Below are 27,108 nucleotides of genomic sequence, written 5' to 3'. Positions count from 1 at the left end.
CCCAGCTGCCCCTCAAACTCTTGGGGAACCTGTGACTCACTCTCACTTACTTGGTTTAGGTGTTGGGATCAACTCAGTCCATAACATTATGTGGTAGATGTATAAAGCCTTGGAGAGAGATAAAGTGCCAACCGGCCAGCTTCTCTAATTTTACAGACTGTGCTATAAAATTGAGAGCATACTTACCGACTTTTTGGCTGCTCTCTCTGGGAGAGAGCAGCCAGGTCGGCTCGTCAGGGGGAGGGGGCAGCGATGTGCGTGCAGAGGGGGGCTGGCCGGAGGCGGACCGGGTGTGTGGTGGAGGCAGACCGGGGGCGTGACCACGGGATCGTGTCGTGTAAGCCCTGCTTCCCGTTGTGTACTGCCGCTATTACGGGCATTATACAGCAGGGGGCGTGGCTATGATGACGCGATTCAACAAGAATCGATTGTGTCATCGCCTGCCCGGACCGCCCACTTTACTCGCTAAGTGGGCGGCCAGGCAGAGGGGGCCCCTGAAATCGGGAGACTTGCTTGCTCTTCCGGGGGGCCAGGAGGGCCATCCGATTTTCGGGAGCCTCCCGGACATTCCGGGAGAGTAGGCAAGTCTGATTGAGAGTGAGAAGCTGGTTGGTTGCTTGATACGTTCTCTTCGGTGTTTCTCTCACACCAAGTGTTGATGCACCTCCCGCATGTCACAATGGGGGTAATTCAGACATGATCGTAGCAGCAAATTTGTTAGCAGTCGGGCAAAACCATGTGCACTGCGGGGGTCAGCTATAACATGTGCAGAGAGAGCGTTAGATTTGGATGGGTTATATTGTTTCTGTGTAAGGTAAATACTGGCTGCTTTATTTTTACACTGCAATTTAGATTTCAGTTTGAACACACTCCACCCAAATCTAACTCTCTCTGCACATGTTACATCTGCCCCTCCTGCACTGCACATGGTTTTGCCCAACTGCTAACAAATTTGCTGCTACGATCAGGTCTGAATTACCCCCAATGGGGGTAATTCCAAGTTGATTGCAGCAGGAATTTTGTTAGCAGTTGGGCAAAACCATGGGGGTAATTCCAAGTTGATCGCAGCAGGATTTTTGATAGTAACTGGGCAAAACCATGGCCCTCATTCCGAGTTATTTTTTTTGCTCGCAACGATGCGATTAGTCGCTAATGCGCATGCGCAATGTCCGCAGTTCGACTGCGCCAAGTAAATTTGCTATGCAGTTAGGTATTTTACTCACGACATTACAAGGTTTTTTCTTCGTTCTGGTGATCGTAATGTGATTGACAGGAAGTGGGTGTTTCTGGGCGGAAACTGGTCGTTTTATGGGCGTGTGCGAAAAAACGCTACCGTTTCTGGGAAAAACGCGGGAGTGGCTGGAGAAACAGGGGAGTGTCTGGGTGAACGCTGGGTGTGTTTGTGACGTCAAATCAGGAACGACAAGCACTGAACTGATCGCAGATGCCGAGTAAGTCTGAAGCAATTCAGAAACTGCTAAGAAATGTCTATTCGCAATTTTGCTAATCTTTCGTTCGCAATTTTACTATGCTAAGATTCACTCCCAGTAGGCGGCGGCTTAGCGTGTGCAAAGCTTCTAAAAGCAGCTTGCGAGCGAACAACTCGGAATGAGGACCCATATGCACTGCAGGGGAGGCAGATTTAACATGGGCAGAGAGAGTAAGATATGGGTGTGGTGTGTTCAATCTGCAATATAATTTGCAGTGTAAAAATAAAGCAGCCAGTATTTACACTGCACAGAAACAAAATAACCCAACCATATCTAACTCTCTCTGCAAATGTTATATCTGCCTCCCCTGCAGTGCACATGGGGGGTCATTCCGAGTTGTTCGCTCGGTAAATTTAATCGCATCGCAGCGATTTTCCGCTTAGTGCGCAATGTCCGCACTGCGACTGCGCCAAGTAATTTGCTAAGAAGTTAGGATTTTTACTCACGGCTTTTTCTTCGCTCAGGCGATCGTAGTGTGATTGACAGGAAATGGGTGTTTCTGGGCGGAAACTGGACATTTTATGGGCATGTGGGAAAAAACGCTACCGTTTCTGGGAAAAACGCGGGAGTGGCTGGAGAAACGGGGGGAGTGTCTGGGCGAACGCTGGGTGTGTTTGTGACGTCAAACCAGGAATGACAAGCACTGAACTGATCGCAGATGCCGAGTAAGTCTGAAGCTATTCAGAAACTGCTACGAGGTGTGTAATCGCAATATTGCGAATACGTCGTTCGCAATTTTAAGATGCTAAGATTCACTCCCAGTAGGCGGCGGCTTAGCGTGAGCATATCTGCTAAAATCGGCTTGCGAGCGAACAACTCGGAATGACCCCCCATGGTTTTGCCCAACTGCTAACAAAATTCCTGCTGCGATCAACTTGGAATTACCCCCATTATTCCTTGATTTTCTACATTTACATTTCAGATGGGTGAAACCAACAAATCATTACACATTCTATTAGCTCCTAAAATATATAACAAAGGAGATGTAGTTATGTGACGGGTGGTCAGGAGACCATCGGTCCCAATACCTCTCCTGAAATCCCGCCCCCTCACAATCCTGACGGTCAGCATGCCGACCAATAGGGACTATTCCTTGTTGTCCACGACACCCGTAGAGTGGGAACAGAATCCGTGGTGACCCCGCAAGGGGCTTGTTGCGCTCCCCCTTCCCACACACTGCCGGGATACCGTCTCCTGACCACCAGTCATGCATATACCACACCTCTTGACTTATTTCAAAATTATTTTGTTTTCCAGTTTCGAGGGGTGCTTTCCTCAGACAATGGGAACGGAGGAAATATCCTGCATCTCCGGCTTATTCAAATCATGCCGTAGAATTCAGGAATTGGAGTAAGTAAATCAAAGTGTAAAAATATTTCCTGTAACATTATAAAGTAGATACGCAAGTTCACCTGACGTAAGAGCTGATGCAAATCCATTTGCGTCGTGTAAAAAATTTGGTCAAGGGAAAATTAGTCAGATGGATTTTGGATCGTACGTCACCAAGATGTCGGACAGGTTGTGATTAAACAGGGCATTTTATGGGCGTTCACCTGTAAATTCAGTACACAGGGGCAACGGGCAGTGGTAAACGGATTCCTAGAGGGGGTTTCCAAATGAAGTCCACAACCTCCTACTCTGTGGAACACTGGAGCAAGCACGGGAGTCTGGGGGAACGGTGGAAGAACCTAGGGCCTAATTCAGACCTGATCGTAGCCGTGCACGTTGCTGTCCGGGTTGCAGCAGCTGCCGCGGCCTGCCCCCCCTGCTTGATCCGGGCATGCCTGCGTTGCCCAGACCGCGGCCCTAAAATGGTGACCCAATGCCTTAGGCCCGCCCCCTGCCACCCAGCGTCGATCAGGCAGAGGCGATCGCTGGGCTGAGGTGGCCATCGGCTGTCTGGCAGTTCAGACCTGATCGGCGGCTGTGCGAAAACGCACAGCAGCCGATCAGGTCTGAATTAGGCCCTTAGTATCAACCCTGGACATTAATGTACACATTGGACTTTTTATACATTGGATACTGTATGGAATACAGTATTAATATTTAACACTATAGTCTTTAGTATAGGCTGTATCAAACATAATTAACTAATATAAATGAAGTAAGTGGTCAGGAAACGGTTAACCATCCCATAACGAATAAATACACAAACAGAATTAGTAAGAGACAGAAGTGCACTTTCTAAGTACATATTCTCCCACCTCATGGTAAGGCTCCTGTCTCTTCTTACTGGCAGCTACTCTCTGGTCCAGTGCACTGATTGAGGACTCAGATCCACTCACACAGCAAACTTGATAGAAGAAGCTGCTACACTGGGCCTGTGCAGCAGCTCCGCTCTGTCCCTTAAACTACATGTTGTGTATGCAGCTCTGGTATCCGTATTATATACTATACTGTCAATATTTGACCTGCTAGCAAGAGGAGGGGGTTTTCTGGGCAACCGGAATCCCCCCTGCATTTGCCTATGGGCTGCCGGGAAGGAAGGAGGATGGGAGACTCTGTACTCTGACCCTGGCTTCTTGGTGGGGCCCAGGTCAGCTGCTGAGGGTGACAAATGTCCACCTTGTTTATAAAAGGGGCGACCATGCCCCCCTGGCACCTTAGCTTCAGTATCGTCAAGAAGGCCCAAGTCAACCAAACCCCTTAGATAGATATGCATCTGATTTGCACTTACCTTTTCTTAAGATAAGATTCTATGGGTCAATTCAATTCAATTGTCTCCGCTTGCAAGGGGAATGGGGGGGTGGCATTGAAATATTGACAACAGCAGCCAAACTCACCTGACTTGTGGCCCAGTCTCGCCCTGGACTATCCAATATTTGTAAGCAGCCTGATGGGACTGTAAAAAAAAAAGTCAGCAAGGGTACAGGACCCAGAGTCAACAAATACAGTACCAGGGTACAGGAGGTGCAGAACAACCTGGGCTCCACAAAGCAGCAAGCCACAGGTGACTGTCCACAGGGTCACATTGGTGGAATCTCTGGCACATTAAAGAGCTTGATCAAAACGCATTTAACAATTTATATTAAACCAGTATATTGGACCTGACACATGTTGGGTCACCTCAGTCCACCTGCTACTTTGCCTCCCACTCCCTTTCACGGCTGTACACTTACCCTTTCATGGTGGGTCCTCCATCCATCCCGGCTAAGGCCTATCCCATCGCTCTAGCAGTGGAAGCAGTTGGCGAGGCTGAACATCTATGTCGGAGACAGGATATGAGTCTGTGAATAGGCCAATGGGAGAGTGTAAGTAATGTAGCTGGTCAGGTAATCCAGTATGGACCCAGAATAGAAGACAGAAAGTGGAGAATTATCGTACAGCGTAATACACAATGGTGGAGTACAGGAACAGACGAAAAACCATCTGGTCTGTCAATGGCTCAAGCTGAAATAGCCGATAGGCTATTGGGGGTAGCCACATATACAACAATATGGTATGTGGTACAATATTTGTTAATCTAAAAATAACACTAATAATTTAGTATCAGGTATAATAATACAATAGTAAATGCCAGGTACCAAAAACAAAAAAATAATCTCAAATTCTGTTTACAGATACTTTCTTTCTCTTTATAAAGGTTGCGTTTATGTGGTCTAACTTCATCTTGTTGCGATGAGCTGTGCTCTGTCATTCGTAATAACCGATCTCTGATCAAACTGGATCTGAGGTGGAATAAACTGCAGGATTGCGGAGTAAAAGTTCTGTGCCAGGAACTCAAACAACGGGAATGTTCCCTGCAGGAGCTGAGGTGAGGATTACACTACAAATGACAGAATAACTAGCAAAGGAACCTATTCCGGGTCACTTCAACCCCACCCCACTCTCTTTGTCTACTGCTCTATCCCACCCCTTCTGTCCACTGGTCTGCTTTGTCCCACCCCTTCTGTCCGCTGCTCTGCTTTGTCCTGCCCCCTTTATCTGCTGCTCTGCTCTGTCCTGCCCCCTCTGTCCACTCTCTTCTCTGTTCCACCCCCTTGCTCTGCCCTCTCGCTCAATAGGCGTTTTCATCACCAATTGCTATGAGTCCCTTTAGCGGGAGATCCATCTAAGGTTCCTTGCCAAAATGAAGTCTGGTGTGGCATTTTTATATTGTGGTGGTCAGGATCATTGTTGTGTAAATTGATATTTTCCCATAACTCCATAACTCTTGCTGTAAAAGTCCTGACCTCCGAGCTCCTCACTATCCAGAAGTGCATGGCAAAGTTTGTCTGGAATGCCAAACCTCCCAGAAATAAACTATAGCTAAGAAACTCATTGTGCAAGGAGGTTTTCAGCTTCCCGGATATAAATAACTACTATTGGATGCCTCACTGTAGCCAAATTAGTTTGTGGTCTTCTTTGCCCACCTCAAATCCTCTATCCTGGACTATCATTGAGCCTACTCACCTCAACTTGCCTTGTGTTCATGTGTCTGGGCCCTTTATCTGGAGGACAGATCCGTTTTGATTAAAGAGACTTGCTCAAGTTTTCTGCCAATTTACTCTACCCACTCACGGACTTCCACCTCGTGTTTCTCCATTTGAGAAACAATGTTTGTTCTCACTGTTGCAGAAGGACATGACCTCTTATCAATACAATGTGGTCCTTGACACTCTCCTGGACTCTGTGGGTAGACATGAGAGAGAGTTGGACTGGGATTTGGGACCCTACCCCCAAGGAACACTACTGATAAACCATTATGGAAAATACTGCCTCCTGTTCAATCCAGTTTATCTGCTATCAATGAACATACAGCAAATTATGACCCATTGGTAAAAACGGGTTGGGTATGGTATGGCGGCGTCCGGGATCCTGGTGTTGGTATGCTGACCACTGGTATCCCGACCGCAGACAACGTGACTACATCCCATAAAACTGGGGTTTTGAGTCACAACCATAAAACGTTCATCAGACGCCATATCTTTGTGCGTCTGTTCAGCCACCTCTCAGTCACCGCCCAATACATTCCAGGCTCAGTGGGGCTCAATTGGTTCCTGCGACTCTGTATGCAGACACGGTAGGATGCATGAGCTGTGCAATACAGTCCCAAAAGAACCCCGCTAATTTATGTGAACATTGGCGTTGCCCTAGGGAATGTCAGGACCCATGCAATACGGAAAGAGGACCACTCCTGATTGGCGCTTGTCAAATAACACCCACAGAAAACATTATGATTGAGCCGTGATTGGTAGGAAATAAGGCATGTGTCTAGTGTTATGTAAAAACAATCTCTGTTTTAATTTAAACAAACACTTAAAATCAAAACACATATAAAATGGAAGTAGATAACACAGGGAATCCTATCAAGATGGCTCCGGAAGGCGAGATTTTCACTGTGGTATAAACTGAGTCCAAAAACGTCCTTGAAAAAGGGACTTTGATGTCCCGAAACGCGTTGGTGTCTGCCTACCAGTGCTCTGGACTTCCAAGGACGTTTTTGGACTCAGTTTATACCACAGGGAAAATCTCGCCTTCCGGAGCCTTATGCAGGGTATCTTTCCCGGGTATACCTTGCATATAACACCTGCTGCTCCGGCCACCATCTTGGTAGGATTCCCTGTGTTATCTACTTCCATTTTATATGTGTTTTGATTTTATGTGTTTATTTAAATTAAAACAGAGATTGTTTTTACATAACACTAGACACATGCCTTATTTCCTACCAATCACGGCTCAATCATAATGTTTTATGTGGGTGTTTTTTGACAAGCGCCAATCAGGAGTGGTCCTCTTTCCGTATTGCATATATCCATTTTTATTTTTGGGCTCAACAGAGGAGCCCTGTGACTACTCCTAGGCCAGCTAAAGTCTATACAGCGCAGTTTTTCTACCTCAACCCCATTTTGACAATGTCAGGACCCACTCTTACATAACTTCTTCTCCCCTGATGGTGGCGCTACAGAAATCACAAGTATGAAATGGGTGAACTAAGCCGGATTTTCTGTATTTCTCCCACCCTAGTTTGCGAGGCTGTGACCTGACCTCATCCTGCTGTGGTGACCTCCGCTCTGTTGTCATTACAAACCGCTCTCTGATCAAACTGGACCTGGCGTGTAACCAGTTGCAAGACCATGGAATAGAGATTCTATGCCAAGGGCTCAGATATGTGGGTTGTACTCTGCAGGAGCTATGGTGAGAACTATTGTACATTGAATTATATGAGAGCATACGGGAGATTCAACCTGCAGAGATGGGGGAGTCAACTAGTAGATATTTAAGATGATTATGTGGGCGGCAGGACACAAAACTAATCTAAGACAGTAACCAACTCTAACCGGCATGCCACATAAATAATGGCTAAAGGGTCGTTATAAATAAAACATATTAATTCAATCATTTTATCTGCGACCTTGTATATAACCTAGAAAATAAGGCAACAAGGAACATTTTTTTTTGGAGGGGGGGGATATATAACATGGTGCCCTCTCGGTATCCGTTCACATGGTCGACCATGTTATGGTCGACAGTCATTAGGTCGACCACTATTGGTCGACATTGACATGGTCGACATGGACACATGGTCGACACATGAAACTGGTCGACACATGAAAGGTCGACAAATGAAAAGGTCGACATGAGTTTTTTAACTTTTTTTTTTCTTTTGGGGAACTTTTCTATACTTTACGATCCACGTGGACTACGATTGGACCGGTAATCTGTGCCGAGCGAAGCGGTAGCGGAGTGAAGACACCATGCCCGAAGCATGGCGAGCGAACGCGGTGCACTAATTGGTGTTCCCAGTCACTTTACGCAAAAAAACGACACCAAAAAAAGTTTTTAAAAAAACATGTCGACCTTTTCATGTGTCGACCTTTCACGTGTCGACCATGGGGTAAATTTACTAAGATGGGAGTTCTATTTAAGATGTGATGTTGCCAATAGCAACCAATCAGAAACATAGAAACATAGAATTTGTCGGCAGATAAGAACCACTTGGCCCATCTAGTCTGCCCCTTTTTTTTTTATATATTATTTTTTTTTTTATCACTAACCTTATTTGTTCCTTATTTCTTTGTAAGGATATCCTTATGTCTATCCCATGCATGTTTAAATTGCTCTACTGTCTTAGCCTCTACCACCTCTGATGGGAGGCTATTCCACTTGTCCACTACCCTTTCTGTGAAATAATTTTTCCGCAAATTTCCCCTGAACCTCCCCCCCTCCAGTCTCAGTGCATGTCCTCGTGTCCTATTGCTTCTCTTCATTTGGAGAATGTTTCCCTCCTGGACTTTGTTAAAACCCTTCATATATTTGAAAGTTTCTATCATGTCCCCCCTTTCTCTTCTCTGCTCCAGATTCTACTTCTCATTTATCTAGCACCTTCCAGAAGATAATACCTGGAATCTGATTGGTTGCTATGGGCAACATCCCATTTCAAATAGAACTCCCATCTTAGTAAATTTACCCCACGTGTCCATCTTGACCATGTGTCCATGTCGACCATGTCAATGTTGACCAATAGTGGTCAACCTAATGACTGTCGACCATAACATGGTCGACCATTTATACCGGAACCGCCCTCTCTGGGACATTTACTAATGGCGATAAAGTGGATGGAGATAAAGGACCAGCCAATCAGCATCTAGCTGCCATGTCACAGGCTGGGTTTGGAAAATGGCAGTTAGGAACTGATTGGCTGCTACTTTATCTGTCCACTTTATCTCCATACCAGGCTTAGTAAATAGACCTAATGGTCCATGGTAAAAGCTCGCCCTGGCGATAAGTAAAAAGGTAAAGTGATTGCGAACACTATCGCTTAGCGTCCAGGCTGGGACTTGAGCTTGCTTGCTGTGTGAAGTGGTCGCCATGCGTGTTCAGCTCACTGGGAGGGATTGCACGGCCCCTCTCTGGCTCGGCTGCTCCACAGAGATAAGCAGGGTAACAGGAGTGTAATCCGGTTGGATGATTCATATTATCCTATTTAGCTCCCAAAGTGGATACTGTAAATGACACATGTATAATACTCGCTCCTATGACACTACATGAGGCGTGTTGTATTTTTATCATCAGGTTGAGGACGTTTGCCCTGAGCTGCCTTCATGGTGCAAATGTACCAATGCTCACACTGGATCTCACTAACAATAATCAGCAGGACTGTGGTGTAACACTGGTGTCAGAGGGATTCAGACAACGTTCCCGTACACTGCATGAGCAGAGGTGAGGATAATACAGTACTAAAAAATGTATATCCGGTCTGTACAATGCAGGAACTGAGGTGAGGATAATACAGTACTATAGTATTTATAACCGGGCTGTACACTGCAGGAACTGAGGTGAGGATAATACAGTACTATAGTATTTATAACCGGGCTGTACAATGCAGGAACTGAGGTGAGGATAATACAGTACTATAGTATTTATAACCGGGCTGTACACTGCAGGAACTGAGGTGAGGATAATACAGTACTATAGTATTTATATTTGGGCTGTACCCTGCATAAGCAGAGGTGTGGATTATATAGTACTATATTATTTATATCTGGGCTGTACACTGCAGGAACTGAGGATTATACAGTACTAAAGAATTTATATCAGGGCTGTACAATGCAGGTGCAGAGATTAGGATTATACAGTACTACAGTATTTATATCTGGGCTGTACACTGCAAGAGCTGAGGTGAGGATTATACAGTACTAAATAATTTATATCCAGGCTGTCAATGCAGGACCTGAGGTGAGGATTATACAGTACTATAGTATTTAAATCCGGGCTGTACACTGCAGGATCTGATCTGAGTATTATACAGTACTATAGTATTTATATCCAGGATGTACACTGCAGGAACTAAAGTGAGGATTATCCAGTACTATATTATTTATATTCAGGCTGTACACTGCAGGAACAGAGGTGAGTATTATACAGTACTATAGTACTTATATCCGGGCTGTACACTGCAGGAGTTGAGGTGAGGATTATACAGAACTATAGTATTTATATCCGGGCTGTACACTGCAGGAGCTGATCCGCGGATTGTACAGTACTATTGTATTTATATCCAGGCTGTTCACTGCAGGAACTGAGGTGAGGATAATACAGTATTATAATATTTATATTTGGGATGTACCCTGCATAAGCAGAGGTGTGGATTATACAGTACTATATTATTTATATCAGGGCTGTACACTGCAGGAACTGAGGTGAGGATAATACAGTACTATATTATTTATATCAGGGCTGTACAATGCAGGAACTGAGGTGAGGATAATACAGTACTATATTATTTATATCAGGGCTGTACACTGCAGGAACTGAGGTGAGGATAATACAGTACTATATTATTTATATCAGGGCTGTACACTGCAGGAACTGAGGTGAGGATAATACAGTACTATATTATTTATATCAGGGCTGTACACTGCAGGAACTGAGGTGAGGATAATACAGTACTATATTATTTATATCAGGGCTGTACACTGCAGGAGCAGAGATTAGGATTATACAGTACTACAGTATTTATATCTGGGCTGTACACTGCAGGATCTGATCTGAGTATTATACAGTACTATAGTATTTATATCCAGGATGTACACTGCAGGAACTAAAGTGAGGATTATCCAGTACTATATTATTTATATTCAGTCTGTACACTGCAGGAATTGAGGATTATACAGTACTATATTATTTATATCCAGACTGTACACTGCAGGAATTGAGGATTATTCAGTACTATATTATTCATATCCAAACTGTACACTGCAGAAACAGAGGTGAGTATTATACAGTACTATAGTATTTATATCCGGGCTGTACACTGTAGGAGTTGAGGTGAAGAGTACACAGAACTATAGTATTTATATCCGGGCTGTACACTGCAGGAGCTGATCCGCGGATTATACAGTACTATTGTATTTATATATCCAGGCTGTTCACTGCAGGAACTGAGGTAAGGATAATACAGTAGTAAAGAATTTATATCTGGGCTGTACAGTGCAGGAACTGAGGATAATACAATACTAAATGATTTATATCTGGGCTGTACAATGCAGGAACTGAGGTGAGGAAAATACAGTACTATATTATTTATATCAGGGCTATACACTGCAGGAACTGAGGTGAGGATAATACAGTACTAAAGACTTTATATCTGGGCTGTACACTGCAGGAGCTGAAGTGAGGATTACACAGTACTATAGTATTAATATAAGGTCTGTACACTGCAGGAACCGAGGTGAGAATTATACAAGGATGTATATCTAGGCTGTACACTGCAGGTGCAGAGATTAGGAATATACAGTACTACAGTATTTATATCTGGGCTGTACACTGCAAGAGCTGAGGTGAGGATTATACAGTACTATAGTATGTATATACAGGTTGTACCCTGCAGGAACTGAGGTGAGGATTATACAGTCCTACAGTATTTATATCCGGACTGTACACGGCATGAACTGAGGTGAGGATTATACAGTACTACAGTATTTATATCCTGATTGGACACTGCAGGAACTGAGGTGAGGATTATATAGTACTACAGTATTTATATCTGGGCTGTACACTACATGAACTGAGGTGAGCATTATTGTTAGGGTCTCCTGCCCTGTGCTGCCACGTCGTCATGGCAACCGGGAGACAAGTGCTAGTGGAGTAACCTGAGCGCAGCTGATACTCCGGTTCGGGTCTTTTGCTGTGCAGTGGTTATAGGCTCTGTGCACAGCAGGGGATCCGGTGCTGGTTTTTGTGCTCACAGTCTGTGAGGTCTGAGTGGGGCGTGGACAGCACCTGCTTTATAAGGCCTCTTTTCAGAGTAAGCAGATGCTGCTGAATCTTTGTTGGTTAGTCAGTTCATGAAAGTTAGCCAGTACTGTGTAGCTTTGTATTTATTTGTTGCTTACTGCAAATAGGCCTGGGGATTTGGTATTACACTCTGCCAATCCAGACCTAGCAGTAAGACTGGAGTCAGTCGTTTAGCTTGCGGGAGTTCTGTTACTACTCTGTGAACTTAGCAAGTTTGCGGCTGTATTCTAAGACTTGCCTGTCTAATCCTGTCTCACTGTGCTAGGTGTCAGGGGTCAGTTTAGTGGCAGTAAGCTAAAACCTGTGCACTGCAAGTGAGAAATAGGATTGTGGAGACTCTCCTTGTGTCTATCATTCCATCTCTGACCAAGGAGTTTACTGCCACACCCGTTGGTAACCCTTTAGGGTTTTGCTGTTGCCCTTAGCAACAGCATTTTGGGTTCTCTACGTATTAAAACACAACATCTTGCTTTTTCTATCTGAGCAGTTCTAATACAAGGGAGATACCCAGTTCCTAAGCCTCTGGGCTTCTCTGTTCACTTTGTGTGTATTTTGTTACCCTATCACCTTCTGTGTACGTTATGTCATATTCCCCAGTTTGTCTGTGAGTCCATTTGTTTTGCATAACAGTTCAAACACCAGTACATTCCTGCAGACACTGGAGTGCATAACAGTTCTGACACCAGTACTTTCCTGCAGGCACTGGTGTGCATAACATATTCAGCAGCCCAATACTCCTGTTGAAATTTTGTGGGAATATGGAGCATACCCCTCAAAATACGTTGCAACAGGTGGTCGATCAGGTGCAGGTCCTGACTCGACAATTTAATGATTTGTCCATTAAAATGCACACCTCCCAGGCTGCTGGCGGAGCTCCCGCAGCAGCAGCACCTGCAGGGGTTAAGGAGCCGAAAGTAAATCTCCCGGATCGTTTTTCTGGAGATCGCTCGCAGTTCTTTTGTTTCAAGGAGAGCTGCAAGCTATACTTCCGGCTTAGGCCTCAGTCTTCTGGGTCGGAGATTCAGCGGGTGGGCATAGTGATTTCCTTGCTACAAGGAGACCCACAGGTCTGGGCATATGGGTTGCAGCCTGACTGTCCGTTGCTTAAAAGTGTTGATGTTTTTTTTACGGCACTGGGCATGTTGTATGATGACCCTGACAAGACGGTCTCAGCCGAGGCTCAGATTTCGATCCTTAAGCAAGGGCGAAGGCCAGTTGAGGTTTACTGTACGGAGTTTCGGAGGTTGGCCCATGATACCCAGTGGAATGACCCAGCCCTGAGACACCAGTACCGAAGAGGTCTTTCTAACCAGATAAAGGACCAACTGGTACAATATCCCTTGCCTGATAGCTTGGATCAGCTCATGCAGTTATCCATCCGGGTGGATAGACGGCTGAGAGAGCGTAGGCTTGAAAGGGAGACTGAGATTTCCTTCCTTCCCAAGGGAACCTCAGACTCTGAGGAATTTTCTGAGGAGCCTATGCAGATTGGGGCTACCCGCCTCTCCTCGCGTGAGAAGACGCGGAGGAGACAGCAGGGGTTGTGTTTGTACTGTGGGAATAAAGGTCATGTGGTAGTATCATGCCCAGAAAAGCCGGAAAACTTCAGGGCCTGAGGGTGATGGGAAATATCCTGTCAGGCCAGAAGTCAGAATTTCCCAAGAAGACTTTTATCATTCCGGTGACCTTGAAGATCCTCGGTCAAACTGTCAAGACTGAGGCCTTTGTGGACAGTGGGGCCGACGGGGTTTTTATGGACCGCCAATTCGCCCTGAAACACTCTGTTCCCTTAGTACCCTTGGCATCAGAAATTGAGATTTGTGGGTTAAACGGGGAACCATTATCCCAAGGTAAAATTACCTCTTGCACTAGCCAGATTTCTTTGTTTATTGGAGCCACACACTCTGAAAAATTGTCCTTTTATGTGACTGTCTGTACTTTTGCCCCATTGGTGTTGGGGTTACCCTGGTTAAGGGCCCACAATCCTCAATTTGACTGGGTCTCTGGGGAGATTCTTAGTTGGGGTACTGATTGTTTCAGGAGTTGCTTGAGCCTTCCAGTCAGGCTCTCGCAGCTAAGTTTGCCAGGATTGCCAGGGTGTTATGCAGATTTTGCGGACGTGTTCTCCAAAAAAGTTGCAGAGGTACTACCTCCCCATCGCCCCTATGACTGTGCCATTGATTTGTTGCCAAATGCTAAGCTTCCCAAGAGCAGGTTGTACTCCCTGTCACGTCCTGAGACTCAGGCTATGGCAGAGTACATTCAGGAGAACTTGGCTAAGGGATTTATCAGACCTTCACAGTCTCCAGTTGGGTCGGGGTTCTTCTTCGTGGGTAAAAAGGACGGTTCGTTGCGACCCTGTATCGACTTCAGGGAATTGAACCGTATCACGATTAAAAACTCATACCCACTGCCTCTCATTTCGGTCTTGTTTGACCAGCTTCGTACTGCCACCATTTTTTCTAAGATTGACCTACGCGGTGCGTACAATCTAATCCGAATAAGAGAGGGGGATGAATGGAAGACTGCCTTTAATACCCACTCAGGGCATTATGAATATTTGGTGATGCCTTTTGGGCTCTGTAATGCCCCGGCAGTCTTCCAGGATTTCATGAATGATGTGCTCAGGGAATATTTGGATAGATTCTTAGTTGTATACTTAGATGACATCCTAATCTTCTCCCATTCCCTGGAGGAACATCGGAAGCATGTACGCTTAGTCCTCCAGAAACTCAGAGACCACCGGCTTGGGGCGAAGCTGGAGAAGTGCGAATTTGAAGTTCAGCAAATCGCATTTCTAGGATATATTATCTCCCCAGAAGGTTTCCAAATGGAGGGTTCCAAGGTACAGGCAGTCCTGGATTGGGTGCAGCCCACTAGTTTGAAGGCGCTTCAGCGTTTCCTGGGCTTTGCGAATTTTTATAGATGATTTATCGCTGGATTTTCGTCTATAGTGGCGCCCTTGGTGGCACTCACTAAGAAAGGGGCGGATGTTGCTCACTGGTCTTGTGAGGCTAAAGCGGCTTTTGCCCGTCTCAAAAGGGCATTTGTTTCGGCCAAGGTGCTGCGACACCCAGATCCAGAGCGTCCTTTTGTGGTGGAGGTGGATGCCTCTGAGATGGGTATTGGGGCAGTGCTTTCTCAGATGGGAGTGTCTGATAATCGCTTTCATCCCTGTGCTTACTTTTCCCGTAAATTTTCGCCTGCCGAGATGAATTATGACGTGGGAAACCGGGAATTGTTGGCTATTAAGGATGCACTCGAGGAGTGGAGACACTGGCTTGAGGGGGCTAAGTTTGTGGTCTCAATTCTCACTGACCATAAGAATCTGGCATATTTAGAGTCAGCGAAGCGTCTCAATGCCAGGCAGGCACGATGGGCTTTGTTTTTTGCTCGCTTTAATTTTTTGATAACATATCGCCCTGGGTCAAAAAACATCAAGGCTGATGCGCTCTCGCGGAGTTTTGCTCCAATCCAGGAGACCACCGAGGAGCCGTTGCCCATTGTTTCCCCATCATGTATTAAAGTGGGCATTACCCAGGACCTCTTATCATTAGTCCTTAGAGCACAGGAGCAGGCTCCTCCAGACCTTCCGGTAGGTCTTTTGTTTGTGCCTCCTAGGTTAAGACAGCGAGTGTTCCTGGAATTCCATGCCAAGAAGTCGGCAGGTCACCCGGGTATTGCCAGAACTCGGGAGTTGCTATCTAGGGCGGTGTGGTGGCCCTCGGTGGCTAAGGATGTGGATCAGTGGGTTCGGGCATGTGACATCTGTGCCCGAAATAAGACTCCTAGAGGGGTTCCTGTTGGCCCATTACATCCACTCTCTATTCCATCTAAGCCATGGACCCACATTTCAATGGATTTTGTGGTGGACTTGCCCAAATCCTCGGGGATGACAGCCATCTGGGTTGTCGTTGACAGGTTTTCGAAGATGGCGCACTTCGTTCCACTGGTTGGGCTGCCATCAGCCAGACGCCTGTCTGAATTATTTATGCTGCATGTTGTGCGTCTCCACGGGTTGCCACTTGATGTGGTCTCTGACCGCGGATCCCAGTTTGTGGCCAAATTCTGGAGGGCATTTTGTTCCGATCTCCAGATTTCTGTCAGCTTGTCATCAGGCTACCATCCGCAGTCTAATGGGCAGACTGAAAGGGTGAACCAGTCCTTGGAGCAGTTCCTCAGGTGTTATGTCTCCAAGTGTCAGACTGACTGGGTTGCTCATCTGTCCATGGCGGAGTTTGCCTATAACAACGCGGCTCACTCTGCTACAGGGATCTCTCCCTTCCTTTGTGTGTATGGGCATCATCCTAAGGCCAATTCTTTTGACCCCCTGGACTCCACGCCTGGTGGTTCCTCTGTGGTTTCGGTCCTTAGAGGTATTTGGCGGAAAGTGAAGAAAGCCCTTGTGTCTGTGTCATTAGTGACCAAAAGGGTTTTTGATAAGCGGAAAAGACCCTGCAGCTTCAAATTAGGAGACTTCGTTTGGTTGTCTACCAAGAATTTGAAGTTGAGACAGCCATCTCATAAGTTAGGCCCCCGGTTCATCGGCCCTTATAAGATCACCAGGGTTATCAATCCGGTGGCATTTCAGTTAGATCTGCCCCGTTCTTTGGGTATCAATAAAACATTTCATTGTTCCCTTTTAAAACGGGCGATTAGTAATCCTTCTTCCAGTGGAAGACCTTCCCCTCTTCTGATACGTGGCCAGAGGGAGTTTGTTGTTGAAAGGATTCTTGACTCCAAGGTGGTTCGGGGTCGGCTGTCATTTTTGGTGCACTGGAAGGGGTATGGCCCGGAGGAGCGGTCGTGGGTGCGCAGTTGTGATCTTCATGCCCCCAGACTGATACGCTCTTTCTTCTCGCAGTTCCCCGATAAACCCGGTGGTAGGGGATCCTTGACCCCTCGTCAGAGGGGGGGTACTGTTAGGGTCTCCTGCCCTGTGCTGCCACGTCGTCATGGCAACCGGGAGACAAGTGGTAGTGGAGTAACCTGAGCGCAGCTGATACTCCGGTTCGGGTCTTTTGCTGTGCAGTGGTTATAGGCTCTGTGCACAGCAGGGGATCCGGTGCTGGTTTTTGTGCTCACAGTCTGTGAGGTCTGAGTGGGGCGTGGACAGCACCTGCTTTATAAGGCCTCTTTTCAGAGTAAGCAGATGCTGCTGAATCTTTGTTGGTTAGTCAGTTCATGAAAGTTAGCCAGTACTGTGTAGCTTTGTATTTATTTGTTGCTTACTGCAAATAGGCCTGGGGATTTGGTATTACACTCTGCCAATCCAGACCTAGCAGTAAGACTGGAGTCAGTCGTTTAGCTTGCGGGAGTTCTGTTACTACTCTGTGAACTTAGCAAGTTTGCGGCTGTATTCTAAGACTTGCCTGTCTAATCCTGTCTCACTGTGCTAGGTGTCAGGGGTCAGTTTAGTGGCAGTAAGCTAAAACCTGTGCACTGCAAGTGAGAAATAGGATTGTGGAGACTCTCCTTGTGTCTATCATTCCATCTCTGACCAAGGAGTTTACTGCCACACCCGTTGGTAACCCTTTAGGGTTTTGCTGTTGCCCTTAGCAACAGCATTTTGGGTTCTCTACGTATTAAAACACAACATCTTGCTTTTTCTATCTGAGCAGTTCTAATACAAGGGAGATACCCAGTTCCTTAGCCTCTGGGCTTCTCTGTTCACTTTGTGTGTATTTTGTTACCCTATCACCTTCTGTGTACATTATGTCATATTTCCCAGTTTGTCTGTGAGTCCATTTGTTTTGCATAACAGTTCAAACACCAGTACATTCCTGCAGACACTGGAGTGCATAACAGTTCTGACACCAGTACTTTCCTGCAGGCACTGGTGTGCATAACAATTATACAGTACTGTAGCATTTATATCCGGGTTGTACACTGCAGGAACTGAGGTGAGGATTATACAGTACTACAGTATTTATATTCAGGTTGTACACTGCAGGAACTGAGGTGAGGATTATACAGTACTATAGCATTTATATCCGGGCTGTACACTGCAGGAAGTGAGGTGAGGATTATACAGTACTACAGTATTTATATTCAGGCTGTACACTGCAGGAACTGAGGTGAGGATTATACAGTACTATAGCATTTATATCCGGGCTGTACACTGCAGGAATTGAGGTGAGGATTATACAGTACTACAGTATTTATATTCAGGTTGTACACTGCAGGAACTGAGGTGAGGATTATACAGTACTACAGTATTTATATTCAGGTTGTACACTGCAGGAACTGAGGTGAGGATTATACAGTACTATAGCATTTATATCCGGGCTGTACACTGCAGGAACTGAGGTGAGGATTATACAGTACTACAGTATTTATATTCAGGTTGTACACTGCAGGAACTGAGGTGAGGATTATACAGTACTACAGTATTTATATTCAGGTTGTACACTGCAGGAACTGAGGTGAGGATTATACAGTACTATAGCATTTATATCCGGGCTGTACACTGCAGGAACTGAGGTGAGGATTACTCTATAAATTATATAATAATCTGCAGGATTGTGGAGTATAATTTCTGTGTGACGTACTCAGATTTGGGGACTGTACACTGCAGGAGGTTTACTGGTTTCATAGAAAAATGATGTCTCAACTATTGCAGCCTTATTCAAAATTTTTTGTTTAATAGGTCCATGAGCTATCTGCTTACTAGCAAATTTGTAATTTTTAACCTAGGTTTAACTGTTCTTTATAACCCACTGGCAGAATCTATTGTATATGGGCCCCATTTATCAATGAATATTAGCTATATGAAATTTGTTACATATGATAAACGGTGCTCTAGTCAATCAGCTCCCAACTGTCATGTGTTTTTTTTAAAGTTTTAAATAGGTAAAACTTATTCATAAATGGGCTCCATAATTTGCATAGTGCGAGCTCCCCTCATAGCTCTCACTGGCTGCCTGACACCCAGACATAACCTCTCTTCTTTCACAGCGTTGTGTGGCTCTACAGGTCTATACTCTCCTGTCAGACCCTGGAGCTGCCACCACCTCATGGATGTATGTAGGGAAGGGGGGCAGAAATTACAGAGATGGGAGGGGGCTGATGAGAGAAAGATAATGGGGGAGGGGAAAAAAGCTGAGAGAGAATGAGTAAGAGAGTGAGAGTGCCAGGCTGGGGAAGGCGGGGACAGAGATGAGAGAGAAATGGGTATGTGGGGGGGGGGGGGGGGGGGTGTAACATGAAAAAGAAGCAGATGGTGTGGGGTAGAGATCAGTAGAGACAGATGGGGGACAGATGACAGAGATGTGGGTAGGGGGAACAGAGATGAGAGAGACTGATAAGCAGAAAGAGGGACAAAGACGATTGAGACACTGAGTGAGGGGGGAAAAGATGAGAAAGATGGGGAAGGTGAACAGTGGTGAAAGAAATGAGGGATGGTGATAAAGATGAGGGAAAGAGAAATGGAGTATGGGACAAAGATATGAGAGAGACCGACAGGAGGACAGAGATGAGAAACAAAAATAGTAACATAGTTGTTGAGGTTGAAAAAAGTCAATTGTCCATCGAGTTCAACCTATAGGGACAGATATGAGAGAAAGATGGACAGGGGTTGGGCGGGGGGGGGGGGGGGGAGAGAGAGAGACAAGGGGGATAGATATGAAAAATGGGGTGGGGACAGATGAAGGAGAGGCAGATGGGGTAGAAGGGACATAGATGAGAGAGACAGACAGGGAGTGGGGACATTGATGAGAGAACAACAGTCAGAGAGGACAGGGAGACAGGCAGGGTAGAGGGACAAAAATGGAAAGGTAGGGGAAGGAGAAAAAATAAACCCTGCTACACCGGGCACAGCTAGTGACCTGGTAAATAACGAAGCCCAAAATACTAGTAATATAACAATGTGATAATATTTGTTGTTTGCAGGGTCTGTGATGGAGAGGAGACACAGAAACGGAGCAGCATAAAGACACACGTACATTCTATCACACGACGGTAATATTCTGTTCTGTATCAGACATTAATGTCAGTATGTAGCATGCTATAATAATATCACTTTGCCATCACAGTGATCTGTACATACAGAACCACAACACAATCACAAGTAATGGTCAGTGTATATAGCGGCGCAAGCATGGTAAGTATATGGGCCTGACCAAGAGATTTACATAAATCCTATATTTACACAAGACTCCTCCTGCAGCATTTGCATATTAGTGTGCACCTCTGAAGCAGCTACTTTATCAGCACATAGGGCCTGATTCTAAATTGGGAATAAAGTAAGAGAGAGCACAAATACTGGGCTGCTTTGTATTTACACTGCAATTGAGATTTGAATTTGGACACGCCCTTCCTGATTCGAACTCTCTCTGCACATGTTACATCTGCCCCACCTTAAGTGCAGCATGGTTTTGCCAGGGCTCACAGTTACTTGCTCTTTTGTACTTTGGGGGTTATTCTGGTTTGTTAGCAAACCAGAAAAGCACTCTAATGGGCAAAACCACGTGCAGTGCAGGTGGGGCAGATGTAACATGTGCAGAGAGAGTTAGATTTGGGTGGGTTATTCTGTGCAGGGTAAATACTGGCTGCTTTATTTTTACACTGCAAATTAGATTTCAGTTTGGACACACCCCACCCAAATCTAACTCTCTCTGCACATGTGATATCTGCCTCCCCTGCAGTGCACATGGTTTTGCCCAATTGCTAACAGAATTCCTGCTGCGATCAACTTGGAATTACCCCCATGGTGTTGTCCATTAGCGTGTGTGTTTTTGGTTTGCTAACAAACCTGAATTAGGGCCCTCATTCCGAGTTGATCGCACGTAGCAACTTTTTGCTGCTCATGCGATCAACTTGACGTCACCTATGGGGGAGTGTATTTTAGCATAGCAGGGCTGCGATCGCTTGTGCAGTCCTGCTATGCTAAAAAAGTTTCCTGCAAAACAAGACCAGGGTCAGACTAACTTATCCTGTGTGACGGATCCAGCGACGAAGGTCCCGGACTTGACGTCAGACATTCGCCCTCCAAACGCCTCACCACGCCTGGAAAACGGTCAGTTGACGCCCCGGAACACTTCCCGCCTGTCAGTCTTCTTGCGATCGCCGCTGCGATCACTTTTTCCGCTGGCAGCCACGCTGCCCGGCGAGGGCTGATGCCAGGCAATGACACGCATGCGCGATGCGTCCGCCGCGCATGTGCATTTCCGACCCGTTCGCACCACTGTGACAAACTGCAGCGTGCAAACAGGTCGGAATGACTCCCTAGGCCCTTTATTCCCAACTCAGTACAGGCCCGTAGGATATTGACCTTATGGAAACACAATGTTACGTGACACAGTATATACCAGAATTATTTTTTTTCCCGACTTAATATCTTCAGCCATCAGTCCCTGAACGTAATCAACAGTCACCACAATTCTCCAATTGCGCTCAATCAGATTAACAATGGGGCGATAGGATGTGCACGCCCCCATGGCACTCACCACACCCACACAGCACTGGCCACACCCACACAGCATTGGCCTCATCCACATGGCACTTGCCACACCCACACAGAACTGGTCAGACCCACACATCACTGGCCACACCCACACAACACTGGCCACACATCCTCTGCTTCTCACAATAGGCCCTTGATCATTTTCAGCCCAAGGCCCTTAATCTGACCCTGGTATTCAGTCTATCCCCAGTGAAGCACATCTATTTAATAAGCAGAGAATCTATATAATGAGATACAATTATCGTTATTCAATTTATATGGACAGTTTTCCTGATATCACAGACGGCAGAGATGTGTTTACTATTAAGAAGCTCTTGATAATGTTATAATGCTTTCTGTGTAGAAGGACTGTTATTAATCCGGTGGCATATCTATAATGGGTGCAGGATGTGCAATGTACATGGGCTTCTGGGTCCAGGAGGGCCCACATTGCAACCATGTATTATACTTACCCAGCGCCGTAACTACCTATGTGCCAGTTGTGCCTGGCACACAGCGCAGTTACCCTGAGGGCGCACGGCCAGCGGCTTGTAATGAGTCAAACTGACTCGTTACAAGCCGGCAGTTTTTTGCCTTGCGCCGCGCTGGAGGAGAAGCAGCAGCGCCGGAGGCAGAGAAGGAGAAGGGAGGGGACTGGAGCCGCAGCAGCGCTATGTCATTGGTAGTAGCGCCGCTGCAGCACTCCCCACTCCCCCGGTTCCCTCATCCCAGCATTCACAGCGGCGGGCAGCCAATGCGGAAGGAGAGGGGGCTGCTGCAGCGGTGCCACTACCAATGACATAGCGCTGCTGCGGCTCCAGTCCCCCTCCCTCCTCCTCCCCTGCTTGCACGAGGAGCCTGACTGCCAGCGGGAGATGGTAAGTCTCTTTCTCTCTCTCTTCTGCCACAATGTGTAAAATGGGGGACGCTGTCTGGCGTAATGTGTAAAAAGGGGGACGCTGTCTGGCATAATGTGTAAAAAGGGGGACGCTGTCTGGCGTAATGTGTAAAAAGGGGGATGCTGTCTGCCGTAATGTGTAAAAAGGGGGATGCTGTCTGCCGTAATGTGTAAAAAGGGGGACGCTGTCTGACGTAATGTGTAAAAAGGGGACGCCGTCTTCCGTAATGTGTAAAAAGGGGGATGCTGTCAGCCGTAATGTGTAAAAAGGGGGAAGCTGTCTGCCGTAATGTGTAAAAAGGGGGACGCTGTGTGCCGTAATGTGTAAAAAGGGGGACGCTGTCTGCCGTAATGTGTAAAAAGGGGGACGCCGTCTTCCGTAATGTGTAAAAAGGGGGATGCTGTCTGCCGTAATGTGTAAAAAGGGGGACGCTGTCTGCCATAATGTGTAAAAAAGGGGACGCTGTCTGCCGTAATGTGTAAAAAAGGGGACTGTCTGCCGTAAATTGTGTAAAAAGGGGACGCTGTGTGCCGTAATGTGTAAAAAGGGGGGACGCTGTGTGCCGTAATGTGTAAAAAGGGGGAAGCTGTGGGCCGTAATGTGTAAAAAGGGGGACGCTGTCTTCCGTAATGTGTAAAAAGGGGATCCTGTCTGCCGTAATGTGTAAAAAAGGGGACGCTGTCTGCCATAATGTGTAAAAAGGGGGACGCTGTCTGCCGTAATGGGTAAAAAAGGGTACGCTGTCTGCCGTAATGTGTAAAAAGGGGGATGTTGTCTGCCATAATGTGTAAAAAGGGGGACGCTGTCTGCCGTAATGTGTAAAAAGGGGACGCGGCCTGCCGTATGTGTAAAAAGGTGACGCCATCTTCCGTAATGTGTCAAAAGGGGGACGCTGTCTGCCGTAATGTGTAAAAAGGGGGACGCTGTCTGCCATAATGCGTAAAAAAGGGGATGCTGTCTGCCGTAATGTGTAAAAACGGGGACTGTCTGCCGTAAATTGTGCAAAAAGGGGACGCTGTCTGCCGTAAATTGTGCAAAAAGGGGACGCTGTGTGCCGTAATGTGTAAAAAGGGGGACTCTGTGTGCCGTAATGTGTAAAAAGGGGGACGCTGTCTTCCGTAATGTGTAAAAAGGGGGACGCTGTCTGCCGTAATGGGTAAAAAAGGGTACGCTGTCTGCCGTAATGTGTAAAAAGGGGGACTGACTGCCGTAATGTATAAAAAGGGGGGACGCTGTGTGCCATAATGTGTAAAAAGGGGACGCTGTCTGCCGTAATGTGTAAAAAAGGGGACGCTGTGTGCCGTAATGTGTAAAAAGGGACGCTGTGTGCCGTCATGTGTAAAAAGGGGGACGCTGCGTGCCGTAATGTGTAAAAAGGGGGACGCTGTGTACCGTAATGTGTAAAAGGGGATGCTGTCTGCCATAATGTGTAAAAAGGGGGACGCTGTCTGCCGTAATGGGTAAAAAAGGGTACGCTGTCTGCCGTAATGTGTAAAAAGGGGGATGTTGTCTGCCATAATGTGTAAAAAGGGGGACGCTGTCTGCCGTAATGTGTAAAAAGGGGACGCTGCCTGCCGTATGTGTAAAAAGGTGACGCCATCTTCCGTAATGTGTCAAAAGGGGGACGCTGTCTGCCGTAATGTGTAAAAAGGGGGACGCTGTCTGCCATAATGCGTAAAAAAGGGGATGCTGTCTGCCGTAATGTGTAAAAACGGGGACTGTCTGCCGTAAATTGTGCAAAAAGGGGACGCTGTCTGCCGTAAATTGTGCAAAAAGGGGACGCTGTGTGCCGTAATGTGTAAAAAGGGGGACTCTGTGTGCCGTAATGTGTAAAAAGGGGGACGCTGTCTTCCGTAATGTGTAAAAAGGGGGACGCTGTCTGCCGTAATGGGTAAAAAAGGGTACGCTGTCTGCCGTAATGTGTAAAAAGGGGGACTGACTGCCGTAATGTATAAAAAGGGGGGACGCTGTGTGCCATAATGTGTAAAAAGGGGACGCTGTCTGCCGTAATGTGTAAAAAAGGGGACGCTGTGTGCCGTAATGTGTAAAAAGGGACGCTGTGTGCCGTCATGTGTAAAAAGGGGGACGCTGCGTGCCGTAATGTGTAAAAAGGGGGACGCTGTGTACCGTAATGTGTAAAAGGGGCTCTACCTGGTGTAGTGGTGCTACTGTGCAGCGTAATTTGAATAATGAAGACTACTGTGCACCGTAGTATGAATTGGTATTATTTTGTGACCACGTTCCTTCCCCATGAAGCCACGCCCCTATATATTTGTTGCGCGCCGCATAGGGGAGAGGGGGGGCACCAACGCTGTTTCTTGCACACAGCGCTGAAATGCCTAGTTACGGCACTGTACTTTCCTCACTGGAATCCTGCAGCGGTGCTATGCTGTTAGATTTACCAAGCTCTGGCAAACAAAACATTCTGCAGTTTTACCCAGCAGCTTGCGCCATCTGAAGATGGCATTGTGTTGCTTTATCTTATGGGCTAAAATGTACTTGGAGAGGGTTCCTATGGATCCCTCCCTGGCAATAGCCGCCACACATGCATGGTCAGTGTTTATCCCTGCTGGTGATCAGTGATACATTCACCTAGTATTATCACAGACTGCTAAATTATTTTGGGCAGTGCCCTCTTTGCGTGTTAGTGTATACAGGGCCGGCTCAAGAGCGGCCACGCAGGGCGCCACCCTTAATGGGTGGCGCAGCTATATTTTGAGCCTGGAGCCTGCTGCCCTACACTGTTCTGTGCACTCTGTGTGTGCTGTGCGGCACTGGCGTCTGACGTCAGACGCTGGCGTCGCACAGAGCGCATAACGCGCACTGAATAGTTTGGCAACTCCACCCGCGGCCTACAGTACTTCCCCTCCCAGCACAGCAGGTACTGTGGGGGCATTTCGGACACTGTGGGGGCATTTATGTATCTGGCACTGTGGGGGCATTTATGTATATCATATCATGTCTATCTGGCACTGCTGGGGGCATATCATGTCTATCTGGCACTGCTGGGGGGCATATCATGTCTATCTGGCACTGCTGGGGGCATATAATGTGTAGCTGGCACTGCTGGGGGCATATAATGTGTAGCTGGCACTGCTGGGGGCATGTCATGTCTATCTGGCTCTGCTGGGGGGCATGTCATGTCTATCTGGCACTGCTGGGGGACATATCATGTGTAGCTGGCACTGCTGGGGGCATATGTCTATCTGGCACTGCTGGGGGCATATCATGTGTAGCTGGCACTGCTGGGGGGCATTTCATGTGTAGCTGGCACTGCTCGGGGGCATATCATGTCTATCTGGCACTGCTGGGGAGCATATCATATCTAGCTGGCACTGCTGGAGGCATATCATGTGTAGCTGGCACTGATGGGGGATTATAATGACTATCTGGCACTGCTGGGGGGCATATCATGTCTATCTGGCACTGCTAGGGGGCATGTCATGTTTATCTGGCACCGCTGGGGTCATGTCATGTCTATCTGGCACTGCTGGGGGGGCATATAATGTGTAGCTGGCACTGCTGGGGGCATATCATGTGTAGCTGGTACTGCTGGGGGTATATCATGTGTAGTTTGCACTGCTGGGGGCATACACTGTCTGTCTGCCACTGTTGGGGGCGTGTCATGTCAATCTGGCACTGCTGGGGGGCATATCATGTCTATCTGGCACTGCTGGGGGCATATCATGTGTAGCTGGCACTGCTGGGGCATATCATGTCTATCTGGCACTGCTGGGGGGCATATAATGTATATCTGGCACTGAAGTGGGGCATGTCATGTCTATCTGGCACTGCTGGGGGCTTATCATGTGTAGCTGGCACTGCTGGGGGGCATGTCATGTCTATCTGGCATGGCTGGGGGCATATGTCTATCTGGCACTGCTGGGTGGCATATCATGTCTATCTGACACTGCTGGGGGGCATGTCATGTGTATCTGCCACTGCTGGGGGGCATGTCATGTGTATCTGGCACTGCTGGGGGAATGTCATGTGTATCTGGCACTGCTGGGGGCATATCATGACTATCTGGCACTGCTGGGGGCATATCATGTTTATCTGGTACTGCTGGGGGGCATGTCATGTGTATCTGGCACTGCTGGGGGAATGTCATGTGTATCTGGCACTGCTGGGGGCATATCATGACTATCTGGCACTGCTGGGGGGCATTTCATGTCTATCTGGCACTGCTGGGGGGCATGTCATGTGTAGCTGGAAACTGCTGGGGTGCATATAATGTCTATCTGGCACTTCTAGGGGCCTATCATGTGTAGCTGGCACTGCTGGGGGGCATATAATGTCTATCTGGCAACGCTGGGGGGCATTTCATGTCTATCTGGCACTGCTGGGGGCTTATCATGTGTAGCTGGCACTGCTGGGGGGCATGTCATGTCTATCTGGCATAGCTGTGGGCATATCAGGTGTAGCTAGCACTGCTGGAGGGCATGTCATGTGTATCTGGCACTGCTGGGGGGGCATGTCATGTGTATCTGGCACTGCTGGGGGGTCATGTCATGTGTATCTGGCACTGCTGGGGGCATATCATGTCTATCTGGCACTG

General features: G+C 47.0%; 1 protein-coding gene across 3 annotated transcripts in view; it reads left to right on the top strand.

Annotated features, from left to right (window-relative positions):
• The window catches only part of LOC134983603 (NACHT, LRR and PYD domains-containing protein 3-like), a 79,718-nt gene that overhangs the window by 31,992 nt on the left and 20,618 nt on the right, over positions 1 to 27,108 (top strand). For 2 of the 3 annotated variants that reach the window (XM_063949271.1, XM_063949269.1), the window contains 5 exons: positions 2,748 to 2,840; positions 5,074 to 5,244; positions 7,437 to 7,607; positions 9,486 to 9,632; positions 20,100 to 20,168. In XM_063949271.1, coding sequence (XP_063805341.1) covers positions 2,748 to 2,840; positions 5,074 to 5,244; positions 7,437 to 7,607; positions 9,486 to 9,632; positions 20,100 to 20,168 — 651 coding nt within the window. The remainder of the gene's footprint in view (positions 1 to 2,747; positions 2,841 to 5,073; positions 5,245 to 7,436; positions 7,608 to 9,485; positions 9,633 to 20,099; positions 20,169 to 27,108) is intronic. The other variant, XM_063949270.1, reaches the window with a different exon arrangement.

Source organism: Pseudophryne corroboree (assembly GCF_028390025.1).
Source record: "Pseudophryne corroboree isolate aPseCor3 chromosome 3 unlocalized genomic scaffold, aPseCor3.hap2 SUPER_3_unloc_2, whole genome shotgun sequence".
NCBI lineage: Eukaryota > Metazoa > Chordata > Amphibia > Anura > Myobatrachidae > Pseudophryne > Pseudophryne corroboree.
This window is presented reverse-complemented; position numbering and strand designations above follow the sequence as displayed.